The sequence below is a fragment of the Callorhinus ursinus genome, unplaced genomic scaffold (genome assembly GCF_003265705.2).
Source record: "Callorhinus ursinus isolate GAN/ISIS: 27379988/994484 unplaced genomic scaffold, GSC_fseal_2.0 scaffold25, whole genome shotgun sequence".
Taxonomy (NCBI): domain Eukaryota; kingdom Metazoa; phylum Chordata; class Mammalia; order Carnivora; family Otariidae; genus Callorhinus; species Callorhinus ursinus.
The window spans coordinates 33,298,375-33,320,333 of record NW_027397087.1 but is presented as its reverse complement, the minus strand read 5'-3'; the positions used below and the strand labels follow the sequence as shown (position 1 = coordinate 33,320,333).

The 21,959-nt window shown below is 53.6% G+C and overlaps 1 protein-coding gene and 1 long non-coding RNA gene across 7 annotated transcripts in view; one reads left to right on the top strand and one right to left on the bottom strand.

Moving 5' to 3' along the window:
• CORO2B (coronin 2B) overlaps positions 1–21,959 on the bottom strand; it is a 131,449-nt gene that overhangs the window by 2,342 nt on the left and 107,148 nt on the right. For 5 of the 6 annotated variants that reach the window (XM_073877266.1, XM_073877267.1, XM_073877265.1 and 2 more), the window contains 9 exons: positions 18,756–18,872; positions 11,390–11,539; positions 10,572–10,736; positions 8,636–8,752; positions 8,395–8,499; positions 7,771–7,867; positions 4,059–4,171; positions 3,624–3,714; positions 3,260–3,399 (listed from right to left, as the gene is read on the bottom strand). In XM_073877266.1, the coding sequence (XP_073733367.1) occupies positions 3,260–3,399; positions 3,624–3,714; positions 4,059–4,171; positions 7,771–7,867; positions 8,395–8,499; positions 8,636–8,752; positions 10,572–10,736; positions 11,390–11,539; positions 18,756–18,872 (1,095 nt within the window). Of the gene's footprint in view, positions 1–666; positions 2,248–3,259; positions 3,400–3,623; positions 3,715–4,058; positions 4,172–7,770; positions 7,868–8,394; positions 8,500–8,635; positions 8,753–10,571; positions 10,737–11,389; positions 11,540–18,755; positions 18,873–21,959 lie in introns of those variants that run through there. The other variant, XM_073877270.1, reaches the window with a different exon arrangement.
• Positions 12,264–21,619, top strand: LOC141370021 (uncharacterized). Its single transcript, XR_012373686.1, has 5 exons — positions 12,264–15,436; positions 15,760–15,988; positions 16,336–16,508; positions 17,534–17,790; positions 21,030–21,619. It is a non-coding gene; the product is annotated as an uncharacterized lncRNA (long non-coding RNA).

Below are 21,959 nucleotides of genomic sequence, written 5' to 3'. Positions count from 1 at the left end.
ATACAGAATGGAAGCCCGCTTTTCTGCTGCCGGGGGAGGGGGGGGGACTATCTCGGCCACCAAGGTCTGCACCGCGCTGGCATTCACTGGTGGGGCGGGCATGGGCAAAGCAGGGGCACCGGACAGCCCTTTACTTAGACAAGCCCCTGGATTAACCAGTCTCGCCCCTCCCACTGGAAAGCAGACTGCCAGATGCCTGCAAAACACTGAGCCCTGCAAGGCAGTGGGCCCCAGGAGGATCCCACACTTGAACTGAATGTTCCTGACACGCACCTGTGGGTGTCCTCACATTCCCTGGTGTGAGCTGCATGTGTTTTTGTAACTGTATACTTTAGTGAGATGGGACAGACAATAATGAAATGGTTCGAAAAGGTTCCCAGGAAAACAAAGTTGAACGCGTTAGATAAAGGGGATGCTAACAGAGTTGCTTCTGAGCTGGGGGTGGGCGGTGTAAACATAAGAGATCAGAAATAGTTTATATCTTGATTGTCCCATAGTGGTGACCTGGCTGTATGTGTTGGTCAAAACTCATGGAATGGGACACTGCAAAGGATGACTTTTACCCCAGGGAAATTATACCTCAATAAATCTGTCTAAAACAAGAAAAAACGGGGGACAACTCTGAAAAAAAACTCGGGCTTTGTTTTCAAAGTCATGGTCAGTTGCTCCACCTCAAAGAAACTGAAACTGCAATTTGGAGTGAAAGGGTGATTTATTTGTGAACGACATAGCAGATTCCCAACCAGGAATCTCCTCAAAGCAGAGTCTTGGTCCTGAATCAAAGTAGGATGTACGTATGTAGGTATGTATGTATTTTAATGTGTTAGTGTGTGTGCTGCCGAAGCCAGCACTATTTACTTAATGCCTTAAATGAAAATAAATGGTTTAAAGAATGTTTTTATCATTTTTATGATTCTTTCTTTAACTGACTTCTTTTTTTTTTAACCAACAAATGGGTACTGGTTACATCTCTTTGGAGGGATGATGTGCTATTTGCCCCTGCATTCAACGACTTCACGCACTCCCTGGCTTCCAAGTTCTCAAAATTCCTTTGCATAATCTTTTAGTCAGCTTTTGTTTAAAAAACAAAACGGTTTTATTGAGGTGTAATTCACATACCCTAAATTCCACTCATTTTAAGTGTACAATTAACTGATTTGTACTAGAATTCAGAGTTGTATTCATGTCTCTTCCCCTGTATCAAGCTACCAGTTTCTCTTCGCACATAGACCAATGTGTCCACCATGTACAGTCCAATTTTCTAATTGGTTGCTCCCAGTTGGCTGCGATAGTTGAAACTGTGGATAAACCCGGAGTCAACAGGCTCTGAGTGGATTTCTTTGCAATAACAAAGGTGTACAAGATTTAGTGCAGACCGATTGTGGCATCTGTGTTGCCTGCTCAGAGATCCTTGAAAATTTCCCTCTGGGTCGTCAGTTTCCATTCATATAAACAAGTTGAAACAAAATGTTACTTGATTTCACTCCTGCTCAACCCTGCCTCTCCTACACTGGGTACTAGAACTGAGCTCAGTCTCTTGTTAGGGCCCACCTGGGCTATCCCAGCAACTCAGGTACCTTCTACCTTCTCAGGGGGCTTAATTTTTTTTTTTTTTTTAATGAAAAATGCCAAATGGATACAAAAGTGGGAAGATTAGCACTATGAACCTCCAAGTACTCATTAACCGGCTTTAAGAAAGAACATGTGACCATTCTTGCTTTATCTCTATTCCTACCCACTTCACCTGCACCACCTCTATCCGGGATTATTTTGAAGCAAATCTCATTTATCACCCGATTCCATCCAATCCTAGACATCTGAACATCCCTCTAGAATGGTACTGAATATACTGTATAGCAATTATCAGTTTACCTTTCAAATTTTCCTTTAAGACTGTGAGCTCCCTGAGGTCAGGAATGGTCTTTTTATGAATAATAGTGATAATCATAAGTTGGTGTGACGAGAAACCTTTAATATAGCCCCTATGTTACCCCTCCCTTCAAGGGTGGACTGGACCTGGAAACTTGCTTCAGATGAATAGAATATGGCAGAAGTGATGGGATGTCATTTCCAAGGTTAGGCTACAAAAAGACCATGACTTCCATCTTGGACACCTTCTCTTGCTCACTTGGAGGGATGCCAGCTACCATGTTGTGAGCTGCCCTACGGAGCGGTCCATACGGTAAAGACCTGAGGGTCGCCTCTGGCTGATAATCCATGAGGAACCGAGACCCTCAGTCCAGCAACCTGTGAGGAAATGAGTCCTTCCAGCAACCATGTGAGTGAATGTGGAAGCAGATCCCTCCCCAGTTGGGCCTTCGGATGTGGCTGCAGCCCAGGCACCAGTTTAACTACGAGGTCTCCTGAGAGACCTTGAACCATGGGCATCCATTCTGAGATACTATGAGATAATAAATGTTTACGGGTTTAAGTCACTAAGTTTTGGAGTGACGCCTTACACAGCAATAGATAACTAATACAGGGAGCCTCACTGAGCACTTCATATGGGCCAGGAAGAGCGCTAGACACTTAGGAAGTATCTTGTGCTATTCCTATGTGTTATTTCCCATCCCCACTTTACCAGGAGAAAGGCCAGGAAACTTGTTTGGGCACAGCCGGGAAATAGCAGAGCCCGGATTCAGATGCAGGTGGGTCCATGCAGCTATCTCTACTTCAGCTGCATCAGGCAAAGTGCCTGGCACAGGGTGGGCATCCGTGAACCCTGGCGGAGCTGAACTCAGCCCCTGGTCTTGGCACTGGGGCCTGGGCGTACAGTGGAAAGGAGAAGCCTTCGGGGGGCAGGGGGACATGGATCAGAATGAGCTGCTCCCATTCTAAAGGGTGCAAAGTACTTTCATAAACATAGCCTCTTCCCCCACAACAGGGAACTGTCAGACCCTGTCACTGCCACGATGCCAGGGAGGAAGGCAGTGCTGTAAGGCATGAGGCCAGGCTTTCCTCTGTTAGTCAGTAATTTATAACTCCCATAACAGCAAATGACAACCCTGTTCTGAAATGAGACGCGGGTCTGGCTAGTGAGGGCCAGGGGTGGGGGTGGGGCATCAATATCGCTACCAGATCCCAGCCTCTATTTATTGGGGTCAGAGGCAATGGAAGCCAATAGCAGGCTACTTATGGTATTTGTCACAGAAAGAAAAATGCCCCAGATGGAGCCAGCTTAGAGGCCTGAAGCCCATAATTGAAATGTAAAGGTCTCGCTCTTCCAGGACCTGTGGACGTAATAACTTATATTCCTTACCTCGTTCTCTGTCCTGGGCGGGACATTCTCTAATAAATCTATTCCATTGACCACAACGCTCTTCTTTTCTTTGATGGGAGCCTTAAATACCATTTTTGAGGACTTCTTATAGCCTTCCTTCAAAGACATCAGCACAGGATCTACAGAAGGCAAGAGAAACGTTCATGCCGACAATTTGGTGGCATGTGAAGTGATGGCATCTTTCGTTCACACCATGCTTGACAGCTGGTCGAGTGTGTGTGTGTGTGGGTGGGTGTGGGGGGTCAAGCAGGAGGCTGCAGCGAGGGGTAATGGGTGAACCGAGCGAAGGCAGAAGCTGCAGTCTCGAAGCCTCTCCCGGGGAGCCCACCCGTGCAGTAAGTACCTCGGTTGATGCCCCCCAGCCATTCATCGGGGGTCAGAGCTGGCTCCGTGCCTGGCGTCATGGGGTAAATGTCTTCCTGGTAGGAATCCGACTGCAGCGGGGGAGCAGAAGAGTGGACAGATAGGGGCCGCTGGAGAACCCCTGCTCTTCAGCAGTGCCTCCTGGCTGACCTCCCACTGTGCTCCCGCTGTTCTGCCCCCAAGCCTTAGCACTTGAGCGTCTCCCACGTGGAATCCCCACCCTGCATTTGTCAGCAAGCCAGACTGTCCCCACCCTAGAATGGCCCCCATCTTCCCCCCGCCACCCCCCAATTGGGCCCAAAGACCCCAGTCCACAGGAACTTCTTCTTCTGGGTTCCCCAGGCTTATAGCCTGTGGCGAGCCAGCTAGGATTGAGTGTGGGGGTCCCTTTGGAGCCCAGCACAGCCCCACTTACCCTCCGGGGCACGATCATAGAGATGGGCTCGATCAGGCCCTTGAGAGTCACCAGCTTGTAGAAGCGGAACACCTCGCAGGCTGACACATCCAGCCCATGCTTGGGCATGACCCCTGTGGACAGGCACACGCAGCTCTGTGGGATCCCGGGGTACCTCTCAGCGCCTCTCCTCCCTCATGTCCTTGGTCCAGGTGTCCCTGAGCACTTAGGAGGCAATGATCTAGGCACAGGGCAGCAGGTGGGCTGGGGGCCAGGCTCTGTCTCTGGTAGCAACATCTCAGATAAGCCCCTCGGGCCTGATGTGCCTCACCAAGTGCATGCTTTGGAACTGGGGCCTTTTGTAACTGTTAGGGGCTATTGAAATATTTGAGTCTATTCCATTCTTTTGATAGATGAGACTCCTGCCGGTTTAAGGGAGGGGGCTTGCCCCAGGTCACAGAGTATGGCTAGGGCAGGGCCACTGAGCCTGTTACCTTCTGAAATAAACTAGTTTCCCTCAGCCTCTGTGTTTCTGGTCCTCAGAGAGAACGAAGGAGAGAGAAACCTTTCTCCATGCACCCTCGAGCCTGAGATTGCTGTTCCGTCGTATATCTGGGACTGGCAGGGCGTGCCTGCGTGTGTGCGTTCCTGAGTGTGGGCGTGTACTACTTATCCACGTGTGCACACTAGCCACCGTGTTCCTAACAGCGGCGTCTACTGTGTACCTACTGAGGAAACTGAGTGGTGTGGGGTTAGGAACGCAAGCTTTGGGGTCAGACACACTTGGTTCTGAGTCCTGACTCTGCCCCTCCCCCTGGCTGGGAGGTCTGGGGCAAAAAAAACCCTCACTGCATCTCTGAGCTTCAGGTTCCCTGGCTGGTTAGAGGCGGACAGTATGACCCTTCATGGGATGGTCAGGGGACTGAGCGAGAAGATGCTCGTTGACACTCTGGCAACATCGTGAGCACAGATAACGTTAGTTTCTTTTTCCATGATGTGAACCTGAGTTAAGGTCCCAGCTCTCCTTGACTGGAATGGAAGGCTGCTTTTCCAGATAAAGGAATTCTAGGAGCTGGAGAGAAGTACTGTAAAGGTACCTGAGTGGGGTTTAGAGCCAGCAGACCCGGCTTTGAATTCTGGCTCTGCCACTTAGAATCTATGTGACCTGCCTGACCACCTCCTCCCCCCACCCCCACCCCGCCACTTGGCCAGTCACATAGATCTACTTAGCTACTCAGAACCTATGAAAAGTGCCTGGCTCCCGGCAGATGCTCCACAGTGGCCACAGATGAGGGAGAGAGGAGAAACAATTCTCCTTGATTCCTCCCTCCCCTCTTCCCTCTTCCTCAAGTCCTGCTGACCTTACTTCCTAAACACCTGGATTCATCGCCCCATCTTCCTGCCACCTCTCCAGTTACCACCCTTTCTTGGCTAGAAGTCCACAGTGGCCTCCGAACTGGTCTCTCTGCCTCCCTCCTGTGCTTTCCAAATCCGTTCTCCCCCACTCCCAAACAAAAAACAAGAAAACCAAACCCGTTCTGCCTACAGAAGCCAGAGCAACCTTAGACTAACATTTCCGATCACGTCATGCTGTCCCATCTCCCACCCGTCCGCCCAAGACAAAGAAAACCCTCCAGTGAGTTCCCAGTAAAACCCAAACTCCTTCCCCTGTGTGACGGTTAACTGTATGTGTCTGCGGGTTCGGGAAAGCAGGTCACCCTCCCCAGGGTGGATGGGCATCATCCCATCCGCGGAGGGTCTGAACAGAACAAAAGGCAGAGGAAGGAGGAAGCCACCCCTTTTTTCCCTGCCTCACCATCTGAACCAGGACAGCTCATGCCATCTTCTCCTGCCCTTAGACTGGGATTCACACCGTCCACTTCCCTGGTTCTCGGGTCTTTAGACTTGGACTGACTTGGGTCTCCAGAAAGCCAGCAGATCATGGGACTTTTTTTTTTTTAAGATTTTATTTATTTATTTGAGAGAGAGAGCAGGGGGAGGGGCAGAGGGAGAGGGAGAAGCAGACTCCCCGCTGAGCAAGGAGCCTGACGCAGGGCTCAATCTCAAGACCCTGAGATATATATTACATATATATATATACATATATATATATATATTTTTTTCTGTTTCTCTGGAGACCCCTTCACGAATACATCCTTCTAATCCATCCCATGGCATCTGGCCCCTGCCCTTAGCTCCAGATTCACATCCCAACCCCCTCCCCATCTTCTGCCACGTTACAGAGCCTATACTTAATCACACTAACCTCTGTTTCTAGAACATGCCAGGCTCATTCTTGCCACAAGGACTTTGCCCCGACTGTTCCTCCTGCTGGCCCTACTCTTCCCCCTTCCTGCCTTATAGATCTCGGCTTAAAAGTTCACCTCCACAGTGAGGCCTTCCCTGACTATCTGGTCCCCAAATAGCCCCTAGTTCTATTGCCTTATTTGAATCTCTGCCTAGAACTTACGACCATCTAGGATTTTCCTTCCTATTTGTTTGTCTGTTTCCCTTTCGTGGAATGTGAGCCCCACGAGAGCAAGGCTGGGTAACATATTATTTACCACTGAGTCTGGGGGCTGCCACCCAGTAAGTGTTTGTTGAATGACTATGTGAAAGAGCACCTGGAAGAACCAGGTGCTCTGCCAGGTGCTCTATCTAAGCTTTACAACAGCCCTACCTAAAGGTAGGTTTGGTTTTCCCTATTTTACAGATGGAGGAACTGAGCCTCAGAAGGGTGAGGTATGCATTTGAGTCCAAATGTAAATCTAGGTCTGACCCAAAGTCCAGGCTGGTTTTTATTCTACTCAATGAAGAGGTGACAGTGAGGAGGAGATGACCGAGTCGGAGAAGGCTGAAGTCAGTGGAATGCTCATTGGGACCTCAGGCATATCTCTGGGCCACCATCTTGCTGTCAGTCACTGAGGTGGGCTTTTGGGCCCTTACAGCACTGATGACCTGGAAGCTGGCTCGCAGGCCCTATCCATAACACCAGATCCCCAGAGGGAACAAGCCAGACTCGGGCTCCAAGGTAAGGAGGGAACAGAGCCCCGGACGAAACTCCTTCCAACTGGATGACTCTGACCCCAAGCAGGGAATTGCTGAATGATATGTGATGCCAGTGTTAGTTGACAGGAATGAACATTTTGCTGTAAGACTTTAGTGGTGGTAGAATGTGGGCTGTGAAGAACATCTCATCCCTGCCCCGACTCATGATGCTCCGTCAATCCCAGGCCCTCTGGGGAGCCTGGGGGTGCAGTGATGGGGACCCCCTAGAACTTCCTCCTGTCCTCTCAGGCAAGAAAAGAGCTGCTCCTGAGGACTGGGTGGTGTGCTGGTTCCCAAAGGCTTCAGGAAAGGGTCTGGGCCTAGACCTTGCTCTGACCTTTAGTTACGCCACCACCTCCCGCAGGGTCAGAACCACTTTGGGCTGCAGTCTCCCCATCTGCAGACGGGAGTGAAGACATGGTGAACACCCCTGTGGGCTGATGACCAGAGATGGTGGAGGACGTCAGGCACCGCGGACTAGCAGTCCGTCAGGTGGGTGCTGACAGGCTGGCTGAAGAGGGCGGGATGACCTCAGGGCCAGCAGCTGTAGCTTCTATGCTCATTGCCCAGGAGCTATGGGCTTCTGAGTCTGCTCTTTCATTTAAAGGCAGGGTGACCCATGAGCCAAACGTCCAGCCTCTCTTTTATAGCATCACAGCCATGGAAGCCTCTGGACCACACTTACCTAGGCCTTTCTGTGGGGCTGGGGAGCGGAACTCCATGAGGTAACTCAAGAAGGGCTTCTCAGTGCTGATCTCGTAGTACCGGATGTTTCCATCTCCCTGGGGGCAGGGAGAAAGGGAGGGAGGTGAGGAAAGCAGGGGGTGGTCCTGGGGGTCCGCTGAAGAAAGCCTCTGGTGCGCCTCAGGGGTGGTCAAAAGACTAGGGAGACCTGGCCTCTAGACCCGGGGCCGGCTGCCACAGGGCACTGATGGGGGTGGTGGGATGGGGGCGCCGTGTGTGTGTAGACAGCGCTTCTGATACACAAGGCCATATTTGCCAAAGAGCACCTGGCAGGTGCCTCAAATGCCACGACGAGTCTCTGTCCTCTACACTTCTGGCTCTGATCCTTATTCCGGTGTAAACCCCACCCCAGTGCACCTCTGAAGTCATTCCCAGTCATTGACCCTTCAGTAGGATTGAGTGGCAGACCCGAGGGCATGTTCTGATGGAAGAGAGTGAGAGCCCGAGGGGAAGACCAGAGAGGTTAGCCTGGTTCTTCCTAGGGGGTAGGGCAGGAGCAGGGGCACTATGGGGGTGGGGTCTCCCACAGGCCGCCCCGTGCCTCCCACCCCCCATCTTCTACTACCTTTCCAGCCAGGTAGAGCATGTGGGTGTCAGCATCGTAGAAGGGAAACAGGAGGCCTGACAGCCCATCAATTTCCTCCTCGATCAGGGGCATGGACAGGTCCTCCTTGGGGTGGGGGGAGGGGATGAAGACCGGTATCAGCCTGTGTCCCGGCAGGATGGCACCTTACCTTCCCCGACCCCGGCAAAGCCCCCAGAGCGACCACCCTTCTGTGTCCCCATCTGGCCTCCCCATGGCTGACCTGGTCCCAGAGGGCGATTTGTCTCGTGTTCCACCTGGAGACCCCTGTCGTGAGAAGCCGTTTCATGTTTCCCAGGAACACCACCCGGTTCACTCTGTGGTTTTTGCAGTTTGCCTCCTGGTGGGGACAAAGAGAGCAGGTAAGCCAGGGCCCGGACACTAGGGAAGTGCAATGGGCTGAACGGGGCCCCCAAAAGATCGGTTTGGGCCTTCATCCCTGGAGCCTGTGAGATGGGGCCCTTAACTGCTTTGCATCATCCAAGTGGGCCCTAAAGGTCATCACGAGCATCCTTGTAAGAGGTAAGAAAAAGGGAGGCGCTGCAGACACACAGCGGAGGGGATGTGACTCCAGAGGCAGAGATTGGAGGGATGCGGCCACAAGCTGGAAGAGGCGAGGAAGGGTTCTGTCCTGGAGCCTCCGAGGGAGCGCAGCTTTGACTTTGGACTTGTGGCCTCTGGAACTGCGAGAGAAGCACTTTGTGTTGCTGTAAGCCAAGCCCCTGACGGTGGAAAGTCCTTATAGCCGCCAGCGGGGGCTAACGCAGGTGCTGTGGAGCAAAGGGGCCCTGGGGCCAGGAAACCAGGCCTCGCTGTGTGTCCCAGAGGTGGGGGGGCTCGGGAAGGGGGGGCTAACGTCAGCTGTGCCAGGTGCTCTCAGCGAGGCATCTCTTCCAAGAGTCATGACAGGACCTACTGACGGGAATCTCCGAGGATGAAGATGAGGCTCAGGAGCACGGGGGACTCCCTGGGTCACTGCTCGGCGACTTGCTTCACCCAGGGCTCCTTCTAAGCAGGCCACCCTCTGCCACCCCCCCCCAACCCCTGCCTCTCAAGTCATGACCCTTCCTCTTCCTCCTAACACACAACAGCTCTTTGCTGGGATGAGTCAGCATCAGGACAGAAACCAGAGGCTTGTGGTGCAGTGTCACTTCCGGTCCTGCCCAACGAGTGTAGCCCCCAGGAGTCCCACCTCGCCGGCCCGTGTCATGTCTGTGAGGTGGAGCTTGGAGTCTCTGCTCTTCTGCTCAGCAGGGGCTCTGGGGGCCACTGGCTGGGCTTGGATTCTAGCTCCGCCTGTAACTAAGCTTCCATCTCAAGCCCTCTCCAAGGCTCAGTTCCCCTGCGTGAAGCGGGAAGAGTAGCCGTGCCCACCTTAGCAGGCTGTCAGGAGGATGCAGTGAGTCACGACGTGGAGCCCCACAGCCAGCTGGGAGTCAAGGCTGCTGGATCCTAAGGATGCTAATAACTCTGAGTGTGATTATCTGTAATGGTCGTAGTACATGACTTTCTGCTCTTGCAAGTTCGGACTCTTCCGAGATAAACAGCACCGGGCTGAGCATCAATCCTTTCTTGTGTAGGAGGTAAACCTCACATTTCATCCACATTTTCCACCCCACCTAGCCCCTCGACTGGCATGCAGTAGGTGCTCAGGAAGTGTTTACTTCTTACTCCCAAATGGCATCTAATTCCTTCTTCACAGTCAAGACCCAGGAGACTCAAAGATCAAGCTGGAGCTAAATTCACCAGCAACCTCCCCACCTGGAGCCGTCCTGGGGCTGGTGCCCTGAGCCATCTCCCTCGGGCTCGTCCCATGCAGGTGGCTGGGCAGTGAGTCCAAAGCCCCCTTTCCTGGGCTCATGATGGGGCTTGGGGAACACCCCGGGATTTGTGGGCTGAAGGGTGTCACCAGAAGAATCCCACCTGGGAAGAGGGGTACAGTGGGGATGAGAAAGGGTACCGAGGTCCCTCCCCACCCAGACTAAGGCAGGGTCCCTGTGAGTTGAGAAGAACCCAGAACACAGGGGTTGGTCCATGGAGGTGCAGGCCATGTGTGGGGGAGAAGGGGAGCTGGTATAGCCTTTTCCTCTAGGCCTGACTAAAAGCCACGGCCCAGATCCTGACACCTGCCCTTTCCCTCAAAGGCTGCGGGGCTTCACCTGCAGGACGCGGCCGGAGCGGGGCTCGATCACACGAAGCTTCTTGTCCTTGCACGTGGTGGTGAGCAGGCTGCCGTCCGTGTTGAAGGACATGCAGAGGATCACATCCGAGTGGCAGTCTATCATCTTCACCGGCTCACCCACGTCCAGGTTCCAGATGAGGACCTGCGAGGGGAGGGTAGGCATGCCGGAGGCAGGTCAGCCCTGAGGCGTCTGTCCCTGGTCTGCACTCAATGGCCCTGGGAGAGATGTCCCACGTGGGGTCGGGGTGTGCTGGGAGGCAGGACGGGGGCATGAAACTCTGTATCAAAGGCTGATGCTCCCTGTCGCACAAATCTGCTACTGTCCCTCAGCAGAGCCCAGCCCCAGGGTTCTGCTACTAGCAAGAAGGATCAATGTTCCTGGCCAGGGCCCATGACTGGCACACCTCTTTTGAGGGCATGCCATTCTCTTCCCTCCAGCAATTCTGGTTGCTCCTTTTTCCTACCAGGAGGGCAACAGTCACTTCTGGATTTAAGAAGTGGCTCCGGAGAGGGTGTGGGCATGGAGTGTGGGCATTCTCTTCTAGTCCGTCAGGGCCAGAGAAACCAGGGAGGCAGCCTCTGTGGACCCCAGGAATGACAGGGCACACCGAAGATGCCCAGTCCTGTGGAATGAATGAATGAATGAATGAATGAACAGACAAACGGGACGATGTTGGTGAACATGCTCAGGAGAGTAACAGTGCTCCTACAGGTGGCTTCTGAAGAGTCCTCCCTACCTCCCCCCACCCCCAGCACTGAGCTGGCTTGGGACACAGCTGCTGTCAGGCTGCTCACCTTGTAGTCATAGCCAGCACTGAATAGGATGTTGTTGGTAGTGGGGTGCCACTCGACCAGCCCCACGCGCCGGCTGTGCCCGTGCAGCTCCAGGAGAGCCTCTGTCATGTTCCGCTTCAACCCCCCCTCGGGGATCTCCCAGATCCGCACCTGCAGAGCGGGGTGGAGGGCCGAGGCTGGGTGGGCAGGGCCAGGGGCAGCCCCTGCCGGCCCTCTCCCTGAGACCCCAGGCTTCCCCAGATCTGTGCCGTGGGACACCCCCTGGCCCGTCCGGTGGGCAGAGCCTGACTGAGGTCCGGGGGAGGCTCCAGGACGCACATCACACAGTAAGCACCTCTCGGCGAGTGTTGTATTAAAAGTCTCCCTCTGCTTCCCACGTCCCACGCCCTGCTAAGAGCTCTGACCTCAGCCTCGGCAGCTCTGTTGGTTTCACACGGCCCTGTCCCTCACTCTGCTCCTCACCAAGGTGGACTCGAGAGCAGAGGAAAACCCATCTGGGAGGCTGGGAGGCCCAGAGTCTCTCCTGAGAGGTGAGGCTCCAAGGGGCAGAGACTGATCAGATGTTTGGAGCCTATACCAGGAGGACGGGCAGAGCCTGGATGCAACTGCTACTTTCAGTCTTGTAGATGCTGGTAAAGAAGCAGAAAGAAGGGTGCCTGGGGGGCTCAGTTGGTTAAGCGTCTGCCTTCAGCTCAGGTCATGATCTCCGGGTCCTGGGATGGAGCCCTGAGTTGGGCTCTGTGCTCAATGGGGAGTCTGCTCCTTCCTCTGCCTCTCCTCTCCACTTGTGCTCTCTCTCTCTCTAAAAAGAATAAAATCTTAAAAAGAAAGAAAGAAAGAAGGAAAGAAAGAAAAAAAGAAAGAAAGCAGCAGAAAGAGATGATGGGCCAAGAGGAGGATGGGACATACGGAGGAACAGAGAGCAGAGACCACGTGGCCCCAGAGAGCGGAAGTGCGCAGTTGGTCCGCCATCTTTGAGTACCCTCCGGATTACTGACAACAGCCCCGGGTGGGCTTCCATTTCCTGGGCCAAACATTCTCTGCCTAGTTGCAACTGTTTCATCCACAAATGGGAGAAAAAAACTCTTTGCCTTGCCTTGCCTCCTGGAGGAATAGAATGAGATGCTAGTTGCCCAAGTTTGTAAACTGGAAAGTGCTCAAAAGACCTAAGGAATTCTCATCCTTGTTATAATCGTTGTCAGCATGAATGCTATTGATTATGCTCTGACTAGAAAGAGCACACGTCTCTACAACTTAGGGCACCTTTAAAGCAAATCTTTTGAAAATCTGAACTCCACCCTTGCCAGTAAGGAGAAAAACTGGAAAAACAGCTTTGAGATACCATTTATAATCTTCTAAAGTAGCCAACTGGGAGGTGGGGGGAGAGCCGAAGTTGGCAAGATTATATACTGGAACTGGTAGATGCAATCGGTGTTGGTAGTATTATAAATCTGAGTAATTCTTTTGGAAGCAATCTGGCAATTTTTTGCAGGAACCATAAAGACATTTATGTCGTATTGCTTGACCTGGTAATTTCACTCTGAAAATCCAATATAAGCAAAAATCTCCGTGCATGAAGGTGTTCACCGCAACACGAAAAATTTAGAAACACTCCAAGTGACCGACATTTGGGGAGCAATTTAGTATGTCATGTTATTATGCGATATTAACTAGTGGGTGATAATTCTGAAGCCTATGAATAAACATGGAACTCCAAAGGCAGTCCTCAGGACAGGGGGGAGGGCTGGCAACTGGGGGTGCCCCCAAGGCCCTTCCTGTGGCGGTTTCCCTTCTTGTTGTGTCCCCCGAAGACCCAGCTCTGCACATGTAGACACGGGAGGCCTCAGGGTGAGAAAGCAAGTTCAATCAAAGGTTTGGGGTCACCCTTTGGTGTACCCTTCTCAGTTTAACAAACATGCTGGAGAAAAAGTTTCTAATTAGGGGACCCTTCCCCCAACAGCCTAATTCCTGAGCATCCAGCTAACCGAGGCACATCCCTGGGTAATGTCCCATGCCAGGCGAAGGTAGAGGCATGAGGGAAGCTGTGAAGTGAGGGTCTACCCAGGCTCTAATCCCACCCACTGGCTGGATGACCTGGGAAAGCCAGGGGACCTCTCCGAGGCTCAGGTTCCTTGTCCAGTTGATGAACAGAGACATGTGCACCATTTAGAGGTGTGTGGGTTAAACTAAACTGGGCTTCATGTCTTTGTGAGTCTGAGGCTTTCTAGCCAGATGAGCTGACTTGTTAGGAAGACAGCTCTGCCTAGGAACCCAGGAGCTAAACCAAGGGGATGGGGAGGGCGGGTTGTGTCTGTGCCCAGGTTCAGCCTCTGGATTGGATCCGAGTCCCAGGGAGCCGAGGCCTGCAGGGGGAGGCCCAAAGAGCAGTTTTCACCAAGAACTGTGAGATGTAGGATCCCAGGCGGGGCTGGAGGGACCCGATGAAAAATGTCCTGCAGAGAGGGAGAGAGGTACCTTCCCATAACCTCATTTGATCCCAGCCACTTCCTTCCCAGTGTTCTCATCTGCACTTTGAGGCAATACTAGTTAATCTCCCCAAGTTCTCTGCTTTTGACACCAGTGAGTATATCCCTGGGGAAGGTGGGAGAGACTGGCTTTACTTGATCTACTGCTACAGCAAATAGTTGGCCCCAAGCGCCATAGGAGCTGGAGGTCATAGTGGGCCTAAGTAGCTGGAAAAAGGAATTCCAATCCCTTGGTATTCAAGGGATTTGTTTGAAGCAAAGAAAGGATGGGTGTGGGAGGAGCATTGTGGATCTGCTCAGAGGTTGCTTCAACAGGAAACCTGATAGGGCTGGAGGAACCGGATTTCTGGAAGGAAGGGGTGGAGAGCTGGGGCAAAATGCTCTCTCTAGCAAGCCAGCTGTGCCCCTTCGTAAGTCCCTGGGTCAGAGCCCTGTTTAAGTCAGTTACATTCAATCCAACAAAATATGCTCAGAGTCTGCCTGGGTCCCACATACTAGACTGGGGGCAGCTCACAGTTTTGTGGGGGAGACAGCAAAGGATGGTTAATAAAACTACAAAACCAAGTGTCCCTGTGCTTGGGGAGGGAGCAGCAGGCCAACAATGTGAGAGCCTTTGCAGTCTGACAAGCTCTGTTCAAATCCAGGCCCTGACCTTACATGGCGGGCCAAAGCCTTCCTTCTCCTCTGGATTGAATCTGACACCTTGGAGAGGCCATGCTTTGTCCTGCTTATCTATCCCCAAAAAGAGAGCAGCTCCCCAGTGCCAAGTATGTAGACATCACCTTTCTGGGGGCACCGACAACCTGCCAGGCCATCCTGCTGGATGGCTGACTCCTCCGTACAGGGGTGCGATCTTCTAAGTCCCACCTTTGCCTTCAGTGCAAGGGATAGTGCTTGGCCCATCCCTTTGGAATGCATGAGCCAATGGAAGAATCCTAGAAGCCCAGAAACCTTGCTATCACATCAGCAGCAGGCTCAACAATGAGTCAGCCCCCGACTTGGAGGGAGCTGGCCAGCCTTGATTCTGGCCGGTGGTGAGCTGGGTAGATGGGGATTCACCCCTGTACTCCTGGTTTGGAAAGGGTGGGGGATTTCTCTCTTGGATCTTGAGGTTCACCATTCAGCTTAGTCTTTTTTTGGAAACCAGTGACAGAAGGCCTACCTGGGGGCTCAAAGAGCAAAGAATGAGATGCAGAGGAAAGAGCCCCGGGTCTCCAGCTCCAGCTCTCTGACTCCCCAGGGGCCCTAGAGTTCTTAGTAGACAAGAAACATGAAACATTGTATATTCGTTTGGCTCTGATGCTGAGTCCAGTATGATCTCCATTTGACAGGAGGGCAACTTGTGCCCAGAGAGCTAAAGAAACTGTTTCAAGGTCACAGGCCTGGGAAGTGGCAGAGCCTATAGGCCTGCGGACTCCTGAGCCCAGCTACAGAGCCACACTGTCACTCGCTCTGCAGTCCCAGGTCTGTGGGCGAGGCCGCCATCAGCCCGTTGACCTCTCTTGGGCTACTGTCCTTCCATCGCTGGAAGGGGCACGGTGCTCCCTTCCAGCTCCGAGAGGTATCAGTTCTCTAGCATGCGTGTGTGTGCGTGTGTGTGCGTGCGTGTGTGCGTGTGTGTAGATGAGAAGGGCAGGGTGGTGGGTGGCTTCTGGATGCTCCCTGCTGGGCTGACATCCTGCCCCATCCCACTCCCAGCTCCTCGGGGAGGGGCATCCTTTCTGGGAGGTGGGGGTGGGGTGGGACAGCAGCCTTTGGATAAAGGAGCAGAGGAAAAGCTGCTGAGCTCAGCCCACCAGGGAGAGGGGCCTGCCTCCCCCTCCCTTCTGGGACCACTCTTTCCCCTCTCCTTGAGATGTCAGAAACCTCTCCCTTTCTCTGCAGCTGCTGGGCCTCTGGGAAGGCTGGGAGCATGAGCTGGAAGCCCGTAGAGCCCTTCCCTGCCGCCTGCCAACCACCCGCCCTAGCTGCAGCCGAAGCTATAAAAAGCACAGCCGTTCAACAATAGGTGACATCACCCAGCGGCGGAAAGAACTGGATTCTGCCAGATGCCAGGGAGAGTTATGGCCCCTACCTCTCCCGCAGGACAGGAGCCCATTGGGAAAGGGCCTGGGTATGTGCCACTGGAGCCCTGGAGGGACGGGGTCAGACTCCTAAGGCCTTCCTCGGCTCTGGGGGAGGGGCTGGGCATGGGGCCTGGATTTCCCTGGAGGTTTTTCAGGGGTGGGGGATATGGGAAGGGAGCTGGGGAGCAGGGAGGGCTTGCTGACTCCCTTGAGTGTCCAAGCAGAGGTGGGCAGAGAGACATGGGGACCCGGACCAGACCTGCTTCCACAGCTACTCTCCAGCTCCCCAGCCCCCGTGAGGAGCATGGTGCCTGGCACTGAGGTCTGCGGACAGGCCTCCTCACCTGAGCTGGGGAGCTGCAGGCTCCTTCCCCTTCTGTGCCACTCCTCCCAGGCCCTGCTTCGGAGGATGCCTCCCCGCTGTGCCCTCGGTGGGTGTCCGGGCTGGGCCCTGCTCAGAGAAGACTCAGAGATGTCAATACTGAGTGTTGGATGGATCCAAACTGCCAGGCCTGCGTGGCTCTGTGCCTCAGTTCCCTCACCTGGAAACCCGGGACCGACAGTGGGGTGCTGAGGGGGGCCGGCCCTCCCTGTGCCCCGCCTCCCTGTGTGACCCTGGGCCTCAGGGACCTTCTCCGGGAGGGGCTGCTCCAGCCTGGGGGACCTGTTGGCTCCACTGGTCCTGAGGTTCTGGGGGGTATGGACACCTGACAGGGGCTAAGTGCGGGGGGGGGGGGCGGCAGCTGGACCAGGGGTGGAACGAGAGCTTAGTTCCTCTCTGACTGAAGACTTCATCTCCTTCTCTGTGGCTTGGGGGGGCCCCTGGGCCAGCCATCCCCGCTGTGCCCCCAGGGCCTGCTCTCCTTTCCCTTTGTCTCCCACCCCTGGCAGCCTCGCTCCTCCCTGGGTGCTCCCCTCCTCTTGGCAGAGCCACATCCCGGGGCTGGTGGGGCCCTCCCCCGCAGAGCCAGCCGTGACCCCTGCTCTGGCCTGCTACTCCCCTTCCCTGACCCCCGGGGTGTGCGGTGCCCCCCACATATGTTGAGATCCTTCCCCCTAAGCTGATAGTATTGAGGTGGGAGGTCACGAGGGTGGAACCCTCCGGAACGGGGTTAGTGCCCTTATCAGAGAGCTTCCCGAGAGACCCCAGCTCCGGCCGCCACGTGGGCATATGACAAAAAGAAGGCCCTCCCCAACCATGCTGGCATCCGACCTTGGACTTCCGCCTCCAGAACTGGGAGCAATGAACGCGTGCTCTTTATGAGCCGCCCGGCCTGGTGTTTTGTTACAGAGGCTTGGGGCCCGAGACCCTCCCCCCGGGTCTCCTTCCACCCCTTCTCTGCTCTCAGTCCTGCTTCTCCAGGGCCCCGCTTTCTCGAATCTCCCCCCCACCTCGACCCCTCCCCTTCTGGCCACATGAATCCCACCCCCCTGAGCACAGGGCCCTCTGTCCCACCTCCGTGGCGCAGTGACTTCATTCTGCGTGGCACTTCAGTGCGCGGCCTGTCCCTGCCCTTCTACGGGTGGTGTTTCTGGGGCAGGACAGACCAGCGGGCGCAGTGTTAGGCACAGACCCCTTTTCCTCCTCACAGCAACTGCCCAAGGCCCATCTCATCACTGCTGTGACACGGAGGAGCAAAACTGAAGCCCAGAGAGGGCAAGTCACCTGCCCTTGGTCACCCAGCCGGCAAGCGGGCAGGCGGAGATGCAATCCCGGTCCGTGCGCAGGGGTCCGAGTGTGCGAACTGAAGAGAGCCGCTCCCCTAGCGGAGTGGGCGCCGGGCCTGACGCTTTTCCTGCAGCCACAGCGTGGACGCCTGGTTTATTAGCCGGGCCCGTGGAGCAACAGGTGCCTGACTCACCCCCGGCGGAAGGAAGGTGCTGAGCTAGAGCCGGGCAGGGCTGCCCCGGTCAGTGACCCTCCTGCCCTCGCCCTCAGTCTGGCAGAGATTTGAACCAGAGGTGGAGCCAGCGCGGCCACTGAGTCCGAGAGCCCTGGCTTATCTGTCCGTCCCCTCACCAAGCTGTTCACTGCTCCTCTCCTTCCCAGCCCGCTGCCCTGGGGAGAGGGCCAGAGGCTTCCAGCCCGGAGCATGTGGGTCGGTGTCCTGACGAACCGTGGCTGAGCAGGGGGAGCAGGGCCTGGGCGGCCGGCAGCCCTCCTGTACTTCCTAGCATGGGGCCTTGCCCGGCCCTCAGTGTGGGGCTGGCCGTGGCCGTGAGGACCAATGGCACTCGGTATGAGGCAGCCCCGAGTTGGAGCGTGTCTGCTCCCTCATGGCTGGTGACAGGCACCCAACACCTCAGCAGGCAGAGACGGAGCCAGCTGTGGTCGCTGGCATGCCTCCTTGAGTTCCCTGCACCCCGAAGAGCAGGATGGGCATTTCCTCCACCTGCTGTCTCTCCTGCTGCCCCCCTGTGCTCGCCGCACCGACCCCTGCGCCCTGCAACCCCCCAGCTCCAGCCGCATCCTGCCCAGCCCAGGACAGGGAGGACGGTCTTCTCTTGAGACCACACACAAGTGCTGAATCACATACCTAAACTTTGTGTTTTAATTCTCACCTACAAAATCAACACCTCCAAACGACATCACACTAAAGGCGCAAGATCTGCCAAATATTCCATGGATTCGCTTTCTCAGTCCATTTCCTAACTCCCTCCCCATCCTGGGGCTAGCTGGAAGGATGAAAAGAAGACAGAAGAAGGGCAAAGAAGGGAGAAAGAGAGGAGTTTAGGAAGGGAGGTCTCCAGGGGGAGAGCAGGGAGGAGCCCCCTGGGGGTCCGCCCTCGTTGGGGAGCACCACTCCTGCTCACCGATGTGTCCTCTGAGCACGAGGCAATGATGTTGTCAATGAATGGGTTCCACTTGATGTCCAGCACGTTGCCCTGGTGACCACAGACCTTGGGGTAGTTGGGTTCAATCCTGCCCGTCTGCCAAGGAGAAAGAAAGAGAGAAGAGGATTAGTCCGATGGTCCTCGGGTGACCCTGAAAGGAGAGCCTTTATTCTAGGCTTCTAAACTGGACTGGAAGGTCCCAGAGGACCTGCCATTGTCTTATTCACCTTTGCCTCCCTGCCTCAGGCTGGTCCAGATTGTTCCGTGCCTGTGTCCTCCCCAACACCAAATGGTCACGGGGCAGGGGACACACAGCAGAGCGATAAGGCAGGAGCACTGGTGGTCCATGGATGCCTTTGTGCACATTAGGAAAAGGTATCCCTTCCTCAAGTAAAAAAGTTTAAAGTTAGGATGGTCCTATTCGCCTGAACAACCAAAGCCTAGTGGGCAGCCCACACCTCCAGACACGGGAACATATGTACTCTCCCCAGTGCCCATACCCGCCCCCTGCCCTCCAGGGGAGGAGGCTCCTTCCTGCTGCTCCAGGAATCAGCAAAGAGGCCTGAGTCTCTGGGTCCACCTGAACACTGTCATACGTGTCACTCTGCCTACGCTGTGAACTGTGCCGCTCCCAGATGTGGATGCTTGTTCAGTGCACATCTTAAACACCTGTACACAGTGCCCTGTGGTTCAAAGCATAGTCTACGGAGGCACACAGACCTGTGTTTGAATTACAGCTCTGCTACCTTTTAGCGACATGGCCGTGGGAAAGTCAGTGAAGTTCTATGAGCTTCAGTTTCCTCATTTCTGAAATGAGGGGAGTAACATCTGCCTCTTAGCCTTTGGTGAAGATTGAATGAGCTGACGCTTAGCAAAATGCTTCGTGTGGAGATTATCATTACAGTGAATGCTCAATATATGTTAGTAGTATTATTATCATACAGATTAGATAATAACACCTCCTCCAGGAAGTCTTCCCTGATCCCTCAATGGGTGAAGAGCTCCTCCTCTGGGTGCTCATAACATTCTAGGCTTCTTTCTATTACAGGCACCATCATGTGCAATTGCAGCCTGTTTCTATTTGTCTGCGAGCAGCTGAGGACAGAATCTGTCTCTTGTCTCTGATTATCCAGCTCCTTACCAGCCTGGCACAGGCTCTGTGCTAGGTACATGACCTGAAAGATGTCCTTCAAAGGGAATGAATTCCACAAAAGATGGAACAAAGAATGTGGGGGAAGGGGAAGGGAAGGGAAGTCCATGTTTAATGAAGGGAAGGAAAATTATAGGCAGAAGCTGTGTTTCCCTCCCCAGGACTTTTTAATACTAGGTTTTTGGGGGCATCAGAGGAAATAGGGAGGATTTTCCCAGTCATTTCCCATCGGCTGATAGTGGGTAGGTCATTGGAGGCACCTCAGGCAGGCCATCCCTGACCCCCGCTTTAGGTCCCTCAACGGACTAATGAAGAAGAGAACCAATTTTTGCAAAGCCTCTGCTTCATGTGCCTTATGCTTCACCAGCATGATGGGGCAAGAGTGATTTCAGAGTGTGTCCTGCTGTAACCTCTCCCCACCCACTTTCTGCCCACATGTCTAGCAGCTCATTTCCAGATCCTCTGACTTTTTGTGACACAGCAGTGGCCGAGATGGGTAGAGAAGAAACAGATCCAACGTTAAATGGCAATGGTACAGAGGGTGAGAAATGAGGCAGCGACAGAGAGAGGGGGAAAAATGTATCGGAGGTGTACAAAGGGGAGCTTTGCGGGCACCGTGCATTGTGGGAAAATTACAGAATGGAGGCAAACGAGATCTGGGGGCACCACCAGAAGTTAGGAATGGGGTCCCCTTTGCCATTCTATGGGGGATGCAGTTAGAACGGGGATACCTTTTCAATTATTTTTGGGCTGTTTGACTGTTTCTTTAAATGAGACTCTAAGCAGAGACTGAGCCACATGTGACCATGGCATCTGTCAGGGTTACACATGATCTTTTACTCTCACACATCCTGTGATTTAGGTCTGAGGAACTGAAGACCCAGAAAGCTTAAGTCACTTGCCCAAGTTTACCCAGATGAAAGCAAGTCAGGGGTTCCTGCCTAGGGGTGACCCTCAAGGCTGAGCTTTTTGAATCCCACTGCTCATTTGGGCCAACCCTTCTCCTCCAACCCTGACTTCCAAGGGCAGATAGGCCCTGCCTTGTCTGCTCCCACAGCTCACACACTCTCTGACAGCACCATTCCTTACATTTGATCCCACAGGCTGCATCTGAGTGATCCCTGAGCAAAGCTGTCTGCATTACGCTTTTGGCACCCAGCCCAGCCCAGGCATATCCAAAGGGGCACTGAATCAGTCAATAGGTGGCCATCAGCTAACAGCAGCTTCTGGCCCGAAGCCGAGAGGGACAGGTTAAGCAACATCGCTGGAACCTATTCAGAATGGAGTGAGGTCAGAGCCCTGCATTGGGAAGGGAATAAGTCTTTTTAAAGCCGAGAATGATCCTGATGTAATGTATACTCCCAGGAGGACCTTGCCTTACACAATGGATGCATTCCCCAGTAGGGTAGGGAATTATGATTGTCGTGACTAAATCACATTGTTGCTTATGTGAACGGTGACCTCTGTAGTTGCGCAGTGCACAACCTACTTAGCTGTACATGGCAGCCCTCAAGGGAAGAACTCCCTTTCGACCTGGCGACTCTGCTTTTCCTATTTTATACGGTAAGGTTTCACATAACATTTTGTTTGAAAGACAAGTTCCACTATTAAGAAAAAACATCTGAAAACCACTGTTCTATGGAGAAATCAAGTAAATAAAAAAATGTAATTATTAACTCCAGGAAAAAGGTTGTGTAAGAAAGCTAATGTAAATCATAGTGATAATGATATATGTATAATATTTACATAGCTGTAATAATGTAAATCTTGAATATTTATTGAAACAAGAGTTATACTATAACATATTGGGAGCACAGAGGTAGGGAAAGTGTGTGTGTGTGTGTGTGTGTGTGTGTGTGTGTGTGTAGTAAGAGCTGGAAGAGAGCCAGATCCTCATCTTCCATAATAGGAAGTCAACATAAACGTCTAAGATTTAAAAAATCTAGACATGGCGGTGAAAGCATGTAATTAAGAAATATGGGGATAAATGCAAAAAGAAACAGCTAAAATCCATGAAGGGAGCTCCCTTTGGG